This window comes from Triturus cristatus, chromosome 7, assembly GCF_964204655.1.
Source record: "Triturus cristatus chromosome 7, aTriCri1.1, whole genome shotgun sequence".
NCBI lineage: Eukaryota > Metazoa > Chordata > Amphibia > Caudata > Salamandridae > Triturus > Triturus cristatus.
This window is the reverse complement of record NC_140590.1, coordinates 1,018,481,683-1,018,494,566: the sequence shown is the minus strand read 5'-3', so window position 1 is coordinate 1,018,494,566 and position 12,884 is coordinate 1,018,481,683. Positions and strand designations below refer to the sequence as shown.

General features: G+C 45.0%; 1 protein-coding gene across 4 annotated transcripts in view; it reads left to right on the top strand.

The window, feature by feature from the left end:
* Window positions 1-12,381, top strand: part of ZCCHC10 (zinc finger CCHC-type containing 10) — a 152,705-nt gene extending 140,324 nt beyond the window's left edge. For all 4 annotated transcript variants that reach the window (XM_085618068.1, XM_085618070.1, XM_085618071.1 and 1 more), the window contains one exon: window positions 8,633-12,381. In XM_085618068.1, coding sequence (XP_085474194.1) covers window positions 8,633-8,903 — 271 coding nt within the window. In that variant the 3' untranslated portion in view covers window positions 8,904-12,381. The remainder of the gene's footprint in view (window positions 1-8,632) is intronic.
* The last annotated feature ends 503 nt before the right edge of the window (window positions 12,382-12,884 follow it).

Here is a 12,884-nt window from a genome sequence, read left to right as displayed (position 1 = left end):
GCAAAAAGGAGCGGGGAAAGGGGGCAGCCCTGTCGCGTCCCCCGTCCCAACGGAAAGGCGTCCGAGACGTGGCCGTTTACTACCACCTGTGCAAGTGGCTGGGTGTATAGAAGCCGGATCCACGCGCAAATCTTGGGGCCAAGTCCCAGGTGGCGGAGAACGGCAAAGAGGAATGGCCGCGTCCTCTTATCGAGGAGCGGCACGTAATAATCCTGTGGAGACGCCGTATATTCAGAGCTGTGTTTCGGTGAGGCATAAATCCCGACTGATCCGGGTGTACCAGGGTGGAGAGGTATGGCTGTAGTCTTGTCGCCAGCACCTTGGCTAGAATCTTCGCCTCTGCGTTCAACAACGAAATCGGGCGATAAGATGCGCACTCGTGCGTCGGTTTGTTAGGTTTCGGGATCGCCACTATCGTAGCCATCCTCTGATCGCGAGGGAGGATCCCGGTCGATAGACTGTCCCTATACATGGCAAGTAAGTGCGGGACCACTAGTGAGGCGCTCTGCTTATAGAATTCAATCGGAATTCCATTTGGCCCCATCGCCTTCCCAGCGCGAAGGGCCAGAATCGGCAGTGTGAGCTCCTCAGCCGTCAGGTCCGCCTCCAGGGCCTCGGCCCCAGATGGGGTCAGCCGTGGCATTGCTATGTCCCGAAGGAAGGCCTCATTATCTGCAACGGTAGAGGAGGCCTCAGGCGTATATATCGTTCTGTAATGGGCCGCGAAGGCCCCCGCTATTTGCCGTGGCTCCGACGTAAATTCCCCGGTGTCTAGCCGAATCCGAGCCACCCACCGCGCCGCGCGGTCCCCTTTCTCAAGCCAGGCCAGCAGTTTGCCTGCTTTGTCCCCCAGTTCATAAATCGTATGTTGAGTCGCCACCTGTTTAGCTCGTGCTCCCTCCCAAAGATGGGACCTGTATTCCTGCTGCGCCATGCGGACTTTATGTGCCGAATCATCATCTGCTTGTGTTGCATGGATTGCCTCAGCCTCACTCACCCCCCGCTCGAGCTCCAGCACCGCGCGCTGCTGGGTTTTCTTGTGATCGGTAATTATGGAGATTGCCTGTCCGCGGAGGACTGTTTTAAAAGCCTCCCAGTGTCGTCGGGCTCCTCACGGAATCTTTATTTTCAGTGAAATATTGTTTGGTCGTCGCTTTAAGGGCCTTGCAGATTTTAGGGATTTTGAGATAGCCGGGGTGGACTGGGAATACAGTGCGTTTACGCGGGTCAAAGGTCGCAAACGTAATGACCACCGGCGAGTGGTCCGAAATACCCCTGGGTAGGTGCGACACTTCAGTCATTCCCTTGAACCCCGCGGGTGACGTGAAAATGTAATCTATGCGGGAAAGGGTGTTGTGGGCCCCCGAATGAAATGTGTACTGTCTCTCCTCTTGCCTATACGTCCTCCAGGTGTCTACGAGGCCCAGTGCCTCCGTGAATTCTCGCAGAATGGGGGTGGCGCTGCCATGTTCCCTGCATGAAGACCTATCCAGTGTCGGGTCCATGGTGGCATTAAAGTCCCCGCCCATGATAAGCTCCCCTTGTGGTAGCGCCAGCAGGAATTCACCCAATGCCTTAAAGGAGGCCTGGTGTCGGGGGGGATGTAGACGGTCACCAAATTGTACAATTTCCCTTCCCATTGGCAGGTCAGTGCCGCAAAGCGGCCATGCTCCTCCCTACGAGAGTCAACAAGAATCAGGGGAGAACTTTTGTTGACTAATATGCCCACCCCTCTGGACCCCGTCGTGAACTCCGAATGTATCGCCATCTTGAACCCCCCTCTGTCTAGTGCTTTGGTGGTTGTGCCCACTAAATGCGTTTCTTGCAAGAGTGCCACCGCAGGTCCTCTACGCTTGAGATACTACAGCACTAGCCCCCGTTTGATCTTGTCCCCTAATCCATTTACGTTCCAGGACAGAACACTGAAAGAAGGACAGTGCTGCTGTATATGTCCGTCTATTAATCTATCGGTGGTCCCTTGGGTCATGCTATGTGATGCCGTCGTCCTGGATGGATGTGCGAAGTGTGTACTGTTGTGTATCCCACTTGTGGTCCCATACAAGCCTAGCCAGCCTAATACACCAATGAGTAGTTGCTGAACCTGAAACAAAACACAAACCAACGTTACAAAAATGCCCCCGTCCCCCCACCCCCCTCCCTGCCCAGCGGATTTAGAACTACCCGCCACCCCAACTCAGCAGAGTGCTTAGTTCCCATTAACTTGCTACTTGCGTATGGGGGGAAGCCGCTCACAGTCCCGCCGCCGATCCCTGCACCATATGCTTGTCCCTTCAAGTAACCGACTGTCTGGAGATAAAAGGTCTAGAGTCATCAATCCCCCTGCCGTTTCCGAGCCCCATCGGGCCGCTCGGTGCACTCCGGCCCCGGGCTCCTCACCGTCGTCAAGTCCGGTTGTTCCCTCACATCCTCAGCTTCACGGCGCGCCACCCTCCGCTCTCGACTCCTCGACATCCAGGTTCTCGGGGGAAGCGGAATGGCCGCGAGGGGCCCGCTCCGCTCGGCCCTTCGTTCTCGCCGGACGCCACCCCTCCAGCCACTCCGTGGCCTCCGCCGGCGATGCAAAGAACCATGTGCGCTGCTCCGCCTCCACTCGCAGCTTCGCCGGATATAACATCGCATATTTAAGTTCTCGAGTGCGGAGTTCCGCCTTGACCGCCATGAAGTCTCTCCGTTGCCGCATCACTGTCGCGGTGTAGTCCGGATAGAGGGTGACTGTGCTGTTGTCCACCCGCAGTGGGGGGGGCGGTACGCGCCGCCTGAAGGATTGCGTCCCGGTCGCGGAAGTTGAAAATTCGGGCCAGGATCGGGCGTGGGGGGGCCCCAGGCCGAGGCCTCCCACCCGGTACCCGGTGCGCCCTCTCCACTGAGAAAAATTTTGAGAGCCCACGTGGCTGCAACTGTTCGGTGATTAGTTTTTCCACAAAGAGGTCCAATGCCGGGCCGCGTTCACTCTCCGGCACCCCAACGACACGCACGTTGTTCCTCCTTGACCTGCCTTCCTGGTCATCCAGCTTGACCAGCAGCTGTTTTTGCACCAGTTCCAGAGTTTGTATCCGCTTTTGATGCTCGGCTGTGTCGTGGGTGAGGGTTGCCGTGGTAGCCTCAACTTCGGGCAGTCTAGAATTAATTTTTGCGACGTCTGCTCTAAGAAGCGTAACGTCAGTGGAGATCGTGCCGATTGAGGCCTGCATCTGGGTCAGCGTGGCCATGACATCCGCCAGTGTAAACTCTTTGGTCTTGTCAGGGGGGGGGGGGGGGACGCATTCCGATCCTTGAGGAATGCAAACTTTTCAAGCTTCGCCTGTGCTCCCCCGCGGTGGCCTTTCCCCCCCATGTTGCTTGGCGCACGCTGTGTCAGTAGCCGGTCTGTCCAGGCCCAGGGCGATCTGGGGATTGTCTGATACGTGAGCGGGGTGGGTCAGGAGATGTCGCCGTATGCCCAGGGGGCACCGATTTGCCACCTATCCGCCGCTCCCCGGGTCTATCCGCCACCACTCTGTAGTCCCTGCAGCACTCGGGCCGTGTACCGGCTCCTTACCGGGTCACTCGTTGCTCCTGCCACACTGGCACACACCGCGTCCTGTCCCAGGCCCGCTCACGTCGCCGCCGCGAGGCCCCACGGGGCCTTGGGGAAGGTCCAGACACCCAGGCCACCCGTTTTCGCCTCGAGAGGGGCTCCGCCGTGTCTCCGCCCTCACCGCCAGATGCTTCAGGCGTGGAGAGAGGCAGGGGGACGTCTCACCCCCGGGCCCGCTGCCTCGCTTGCTCCTTCGTTGCAGGGCCCTCCGCCTCAGCGCTCCGATGCCGACGCCTCGAAGCCAGGCCACGCCCTCTCCGACTGCTTCCGATTGGCGCCGCCACCACTCGAGGCCCCGGCTCCGCCGATGCCCCCAGGCCGATCGTCTGTTGCAGGAGACCCCAAATCGCACCTCGCAGGGGGCCCCCGCCGCCCCACAGCGTCCCGGGTGTGCCGAGGGTGAGTCGCTTGCTTTTTTTTGCCGGTATGGGGCAGGATTAATACAGGATCGGTGCGGGTTCGGGCGCCGGGCTCCGGAGCCGCGCTAGAGTGCGGCCATCTTCATCGGCTGCAGGCCACGCCCCCTCTCTTACTGACTTTTTGAGTGAATACCAACTGCTTTTACATGACTACATCATCCTGCAGACTGGGAAATAGTTGAAGATTTAAACTGGAAAATGGACTGAAAAACAGACTGAGAAGAGGACTAGGTCAGTGTTTTGAGTTGTCCCCACCCTCGTCTCTCCTCATGCCTCCCAGGGCCTATTTAAGGGCTGACACACACACCCGTCTGCACCTGGACTGCCTCCAATGCCACAGACTCTGGTCCGCACGCTACTCCCCACAGCTCCTCCAGTCTCTGAAGCTGTGGCACATATCCACGCTTTTCTGCTGCACCACGCCTTGGAACACGGAAGGAGCTTTTACCTGCACCTAATGCCACTACACCTGCAACACATCACCCACCAACAATACTTCCGCACCTACCCAGAAAAACACACACATGCCCTAAGACAAGCACCCACCCACAAACGCCCCAAATGTTTTTTTCATGAATTCTGCTTAGCACTTGCTCTCTCAAAATACCCACCATGGAAATCTGGGACCTCCTACACAGTGACACCCCGATCTCCTCTCTCTTATGGAAACCGGTCTGACCTCCGAAGCGACACCCTACATCACTTCGACCATCCCTGCAGGATACAAATTTGCATACCGAGACCACCAACACAGCCCAAGAGGAGGAATGCAATCCTATACAGAGAATCCTTCGGCTGCACTATAGCCATAGAAGGTGCAACCCCCTGCATGGAGCACCTGCCCTTTTAATCTACAGACATTTGCAACTTACACCCTAAGCGCAACCCACTTGTACTTAACACTGGGGCATAATGCCACCTTTTCAGACATCGACAACTTCATCGCCCCATTCCCCACCGACTACAGCAACTACATCCTGCTAGGAGACTTCAGCTTCCACCTCGAAGATGAAAACGACCCCAACAGCACAGGACTCCTCGAGAGCCTTGAGAACCTGGGGCTGACGCAACACGTCACTGAACCCACTCACTGCCAGGCACACCCTTAACCCAATTTTTACCACCTTCAACAACTTTGAAATCATAACAACCATGCTGCTCACCTGGACTGACTACACCATCATCCAAATCCTCATTAGCATACCTGCCCAATGAAACTTGCTCCCACAAATCAGGCAAACATAAAGCTGGAGCAGCATCTAAGACTCCCAACTGAGAAGCTCAATCAACAAACCATCACCAATGACCTCAACAGTTATGTCAAACTCCTAGACGATTGGATCATAAAGTGCACAGGCACCCCAAAAACTGTGCACAGCGTAGAGCATGGAAGCAGGCCAGCGGAGTACACAGAGGAACTCTGCACATCAAAACAACACTGCAAGCAACTGGAAAGAAAGTGGAGAACAAACCACCTACAAAACGAGAACATAACATAGAAAACCGCCCTAAAACACTACCACTACTTAAAGAAACACAAAAGCTAGCCTTTCCAGAGTGCATAGGGAACTCATACAACAGAAGAAAAGAAGTCTTCAAGATCGGCAAACACTTCACTTTACCAGCAGCCACCACAACTGCATCACCCCATCGTAGGAACTATGTTACAGCCTCTCAGAATTCTTCAGCGACAACATCCAAGCCATATGCAATGATTTTGCTCCCCCCTTCCCTGATCCCCTACACCCTCGCCTTCAGCCTACCTCACTAACACCCAAGGAACTCCTTTGACTGCTTGGGAAACTTCCACCAAAGAGGAAACGGCCAGCATCATGAGAACCATCCACTGCAGGGCATCTACAGACCCTTGTTCTACCAGATCTACAACATGGGCGTCGCATCTTCTCATACCTTAACCCTCAAAGCCTAGATTAGAAGAACCTCCCCCACCACATCAGAGCCTCTTCATTACTTCTCTAATTGCTGCAAGAAACTGAAGACCTGGCTGTTCGAGTAACGTCACCAGGAGACTGCTACCTGCCACCTGCAAAGCGCCTGGATAACCTCATGTGTGATTAGCATGCTATACAAATACACTTAACATAAAATAATCATTCTCACCATGTCGCTGTCAACAATGTTACTCACAACTGCTGAAATTCTAGCAGAGTTTTTTTGTGTGGGGATCAAGACTCACCTATTGGGATATTGATCGAGGCCACCAAAGTCATTGATCATAGTGTGTGAGAAGATGGCAGATGGCCATTTATCCAGTTTTGACTTTAACTTAATGTCCTCAAACAAGTAACTCCAAATATTGACCTCCGCTACAGTTTGCTTTCCAACTTGTTATGCAGTAGTGTTATCCCTTTCCACACAACTGACATCCCATCTATTTTAATTTTTAAGTTTACTGACCCCCGCCCCTAAATAAATACCATTTTTAGCAGAACCTAAGATGACTTCTAAGTAGGCGCTGTTGTATAGAGCTCTGGGTTGGAAGAAAACTGATAGGACCTGCGAAGAGGTTGTGTGATATGCAGATGACACCCAGCCCATGTTTTCCTTCCGAAAGGTCAAGTGTGAGCTGCAGGATTCTTTTAAATCATGCCTAATGAAGATAGCCTATGGGATGAAGAAAAGCTGTTTAAACGTTAACTTGGACAAAACCGAGATACTGTTCTTTAAGCGTTCACCGTCTGTCATCCAGTGCCTTGTGGCATTTGAGCTAGGCCCCCTCTCCTCTGAGTCAGTGTAGGTGGTCTAAAATGTATGTATAAAAATTGCAAAATGTTCACATTTGATGATTCAGTATTTGATTTATTAAGCCGAACACAGCGTAATACAAAGTAATACCAGTGCATGGGCTAAAAAACAATTTAAAACGGTGCAAAAAGCCCTGCAACAGGTTCAGTTAACTAAAGAATTAGGATTGGAGAGGATAGAAGGCACTTTTTTTTGCCTTACAAAGAAGAAAATCATTTTTGATGTTTACAGGATTGTAATTACAAATAACAAATTATGTCTATCATTTCTGACCCTGCCCTGCAGCAAAGAATTTTGCAGCACAATCAAAGTGCAGTGTATTACCAAATACATTTTGTATTAAATTAATATTGTAATTACTTAACTTAAAATATAATGAATTATAACGTAAACCCACCAACACATTTTTAGTGTGATGCTTGTAATTTAAATCTTTTATTTGCATGTTATCTCATATTAATACTAAAAGTTCCGAGGGCAAATGACTGAAAATGGAATAAGAGTGTGAGTATAAAAAATTGAATATCTCCAAAATGCCTCTCTTTTGAGGCACATGGCACAAATCAAATAATTAGAAACATGAGGTGTATCTTTAAATAATTTTCTATCCCTCCGAGAATGTACTACTGGAAAAAGTTATTCTCTGTCTTAGAAAATATTCCCATAATGTAAACCGTGTGAAGCAACACAACAGATAACTCGTCTGAGGTAACACCTTAAAAAAAGGTGTTGTTGGGCATAGGTAGGGACGTTGTTTGTTAATTTAGCCACTTGAAACTACAGATACAAAAATGACTAAAATACAACCTTCCCCTCATTTTTGAAAGAATAAGATTCAAATATGCAGTAAGAAATAACAAGTATCGACATGCGTTTTGAGTTTTGATTGCAATTGATAAAAAGCCAGCTGCACTAAAAAAAGCAAACATTTATTGCTTTTTATGTAGATTTTGAGTGATGATTCATTGTACTTTGTCATGTAAAATGGTTCCTTAAGCATTGCAAAACAAGACCTCCACAAGCGCTGGAATGATGCACCAAACAGTCAGTCGCATGAGATGAGGTTAGTACTCCTGTGGGTGGTGCAAAACACACTGTGTAGATTTAAAGAGTTGGTAGCCAGTCTTAGACAGCTGTGCTGTCAAGCCAGACCTAATAACAGTGCAGTTTGACCCCATATTTTGTCGTTTGTTGTAATCTGCTCTGTGAAAAATACTGTAATTTCTACAACTCTGAACTCCTGCTATGTGGTACCAGATGATGATTCACTTTTTTGTCATTGATTTAGAATATTGGCCCTTTAGATTTTTATGAGAATTTGTTGATCATAAATAATTAGATCAAATAACAAACAGCAGTATTTTCAAGTGTAGAAGACTTCACTTTGGAACCTGGTCAGTACTTACCCGTAAGTATTCTCCTATCTTCAGTATTATTATATAAACACATTTAAAGCTTTTCTCTCAGTTGCCCTTGCCCATCGAAGAATCCAAGTCTTTTTGTTGGTATCCTGCAGCCTTTTATTGATTGTGTGGTCTGTTATTGTTATTCAAGAGATACTGTGTAATTGCCTGTTCAAAGAAAAAAATTGGTAGTGGAGAAATTAGGGGTGAGAAAGGGGATGGTAGGAAGAGAGGAGGAGGATGAAGGGAGATGGGTGGGGTGTGTTTGTGCAGAGTACACACACCGGTTAATGTAACAGGCTTCCGTTCATGCAATACATTCGTTTTAAATTTAATTATGTTTGATGGGTTATGCAAATTGGGTTTTCACAGAGGTGTAAGAATGCAAATGACTTACAAATAAAAAGCAAAGTATGTCTTAATCAAAATTTGTCATTCCTTGAAAGGTCGAAGAGTGTCACCAGTTCCAGCAGCAGCAGCAGCACTGCCAGCACAGGTAGTGACTGCTCATCAGAGAGCGAAGATTCTTCAAGCTCCACTTCTTCTGAAGACAGTGACAGTGATGAAGACTCTTCAAGCTCTTCATCTTCACCTTCCTCAAGCAGCTCCACCTCTTCCTCTGATTCTGAAACAGATTCCAGCTCCTCCAGCAGTAGCACGAGCACTAGTAGCGACAGTAGTTCAGATGACGAGCCACCAAGAAAAAAGAAAAAATAACTATTTGATATTTACCTTTTTTTTGTGTTTTTTTTTTTAGAAGGACTGGTCTTTGATACGGCGAACTTGGGAATCATTTGTAAAGGACAATAATATGAACACAGTGGCAAACTCTACTGGGTTGCTAAGTTTGTTGGTTCAACTGAAAGGAACACCCACTTCAGAATTGTACTTCAATTTTCACGGTTTGTGTTTGCAAGTTGAGGCTCAGTAACATAGTGTGGGTACTAAAGTTTCCTACTCTTCAAATGTTGTTACAAGCTTTAGACACCAACCTTATTTCCTGTTTTTGTAATCCATTTAACTCATTGAGATTAGGAGTTCCTAATCTTGGTTGCAGCACATGGCTGTCAGACAAAATCCTTTATGCAGTTTTCATGCCAAATTGACTTTGTCCCAAATGCGTTTAAATGGCAAAACTGCATACATGGTCTGTCGTTTTCATCCAGTGGGTGATACGTTTTTTTTCTGTATTTCTTTGAGGTGTTTTGCTATTATGAAATACAACATAATGTATTTGATTGGGACTCCTATAGTGTAAATATGGTATTTGTACTCTTTGCAAAGTGACGAGTTTCATCTTGTGGATGTGCTTTGCTTTCTGTGCTATACTCTTGGAGAACACAGATTGGGAATGTGTTCCTGTAACTATAGTGAACACCCTCGGTCTGCAAAAAGGGAAGTTCCATCTCTGTGCCTTTTTAAAACATTAAACATATGTAAATATGGAGCTGCCAAATTGAATACTGTGAATATGTTTTGACTTATTCCTCAACAGTATGACAACACGAGTATATATAATGAAAGGTAGGTTTCAGTGGAGGAACTACATTGCCAATATCCAGGTACTGCTAAAGTATTGTAAAGGCCTCTGCAAGCATATTTGGTCACCAGATACTGAAAACTGACGGGCTCTACCACCGAAATGCTTATTGCCCACATGGTGGGTGCATGTTTTTATGTAACATGTAAGCCTGGTTAGTGATTGGCCCTTTTGCAGCCCAGCATTTGTTAATCTGCAGAGCACTTAAAAGCCTTCGTATTTGCAACAGTCCATGCATTTGATTCATATTATGTATGATTGAGAGTGGCAATTGTTTCATGCAGAAATTTCTGGGCTAACTGCACCACCTAAGTCTTGCTTTACAAGTGATATAGCAACCTGCAGGAGCCAATGTTCCTTGTCTCAGATTTATTTAGCTAGGGTGGAGAATATTTGTGTCTACATATCTTTTAAAACTCACTTGTTTTGTTTATAGAGCAAATTGTCAAAGTTGACCTTTTTAAGATTTCGTTTGAAATGGAGTGCTTTAAAAATTGTGTATGTTTTTGATAAAAAACAATATATGCTTTATATTTATATTGTGTAAAACAATACAGAAACACTATTTAAAAGAGGTCTATCTGAAGTGCTAAAATTCAATTTTGGGCTTCTTACAAGTCAATATTCATAGTCTATTTAACAATAACATCAATTCATAAATCCTGTTCTCTGGTGCTATAAAATACTGATCATTTTGAAGATTTTCAGTTGTTTACTGGAAAATGTAGAAAGCCTTTTTAAAGACCAGCAAAAGAAAGTTACTTTTTACTTCCTTTGAAAGCATACAAAAGAGCTGGCTTTTAGTTTACACACACTGGTGTTTAAAAAGATTCCAAATTGACATTAAAAAATAGATTTCTAAGTGACGAAACATTTCAATTTCTTTAATCGACAGAAGGTTGTAGTTCAACACTCATTATATATTGGTCCATGTCTGTTTTATGATGATAGATTACTGAATGTAGTATTGGCATTAGTTCATTTCACTTTTATTTTTGTTAGTGTTTATCCATTTCAGTTTTATTTTTGTTAGTGTTTACATTAACCTTGTGCAGCCTTTGATTGATATATAAAATCCGCAAACATCTTTTCTTAATAGAGAAAAGTTATATTCATTTGGGCTCTAAGTCAGGTCAAGCTTTTGCTAAAGTGTGACAAGCTTCTAAATTGAACATTCTTAAATGTTAGTTTGGGGAAAAAAAGCACACATGCACACAAAAATCCCCTCAATCATTTCAAGATAGTTATTTTGTTTAGTAACCCAAAATGACCGATCCATTTCCAATAGCTGTTTAATTTAGTCTGTCCAAAATGACTGGCTATTTATAAATGGCACCAGAGCTACAGTACAAATGTTTATTTGTTATGGGGGTGGGTAAAATGCTTTAGATTTGTGACCCTCTTTTGGGAAGCAATGAGCTATACAATTTTTTGGTAGGGATCCAGTTTTCATTCTAATTCTGATTAGACTGCATCATTTTGATCTGACTCCTGTTGCAGACTCAAAATTCACTCTTTGCGAATAGCAGTATAAAGTCAGACCCAATTTTTTTCTTCATTTTGTGGCTTTTCCATTATATAAATAATTGAATTAATTCCTGCAGTGTTTCTCTTAGGATTTTGTTAATCTTTATTGTTCCAACCTCTTATGAGGCTTCCTACATGATGGTCATTATACTGAAAGAGTTTATCACATTTTAATTTTTCTGTGCTACAGCCCCTCATCTAGTAGATGTTTCCATATTTTATTTTGCAATTCAGCTTTTTCATTTAAATATTCAGTAATATTTTTTTGCTCTAGTTTTTGAACTGGGGTTCTGCGTGAGATTTCTCTATGGAAGTATCTGATGTTTGCCACATGCACATGCTTTGGGAAATATGCTCCACCTATGTTGAATACATTTGTGTACATGTAAATAGAGGAAGAAACTTACACCGAATCATTTTTTTATCTTGAACAACAAAGGCGGTCCACAAAGAATTATTTTTAACATATATTTTTAGATTGATTTAAGATGAAATGTAAAGTGTCTATGCACGCAGAAATTGGTGCATGTATTATATATACTCCACAGAACGCTGAGGCAGATTTGGGCCTTTTAGTGGTGCTCACCATATGTATTGAAGAGTTGGTCTGAATTGTATAGCAGATTCTTGAAGACCCATTTTTATGAAGAGTAGAAAAACACATTATTTTGATATGTTTAGAAATTAGATACATTACTTACATGATGAGTTCTTTACAAGAATTTCACTCAAATCTTTTGTATACCATTCTCCTCCTTGTTTTAGTGCTCGAGAGAGAGAGAGGTAGAAAGATTTGAGTTGAGTTTAGACAATAAGTAAACACCTTGCTATGGAATGAATTTAGTTTTAGTTTTTAAAACTGTTCCTATGAAGCTATTTTCTATATTTTGTATTAATGAAGAGTAACGTGTAGAAGAACTTCCAAATTAAATGTGAACTCTCAACAGTGTTTGATAAATATGTATATACACACACAATCACTTGTATATATGTTGTGAGTCTGCATTTAAGTATTTATCTATTCATTTCTATGTTAAACCTTTGCAAAGATTGTAAATAAAGAATTGCTTTAAATAGTTGTGCTAAACAATGTACCTTCCAAAAAATAAACCTTAATAAATTATTAAATACTGACTGTTGTGCTTAACTAAAGGAGAATGCATTGAAACCATTGCAAGATATTTTGTTATTCAAGCAGGTGGCGTTCATTATCTACATCATACCATCAAGATCGCTGGTGCACAATATGGATCTGTCACCACAGTAATGATAGCTATATACTTGAGATTTACTGCAGCTTTGATTGTTTTGAGAAATTAGTGGAGTTTCTTCACCAATTGGTTCCCATTTGTATTCTTGATTCTGGAGTTGTTGTTCATTAAGTGGTTGCATCTGGTAATGTAGCTTACCAGATACCCACTAAAGCATGTGTTAAAAGCATCTATATTTTCAAAATGAAAAAGACCAGTTTTCTTGGCCATAAGAAGCAGGTCAAGCATGAATAGATTTATTGCACAGGGATAGTTTTACCTTATTTGCAAAAATGAAGCTGGTCTGGTCCAGGTCCAAATGTATCTTAATTTGAAAACACCATTTAATTCTGGACTAACCTCTTTCCAGAATGGTCTGTT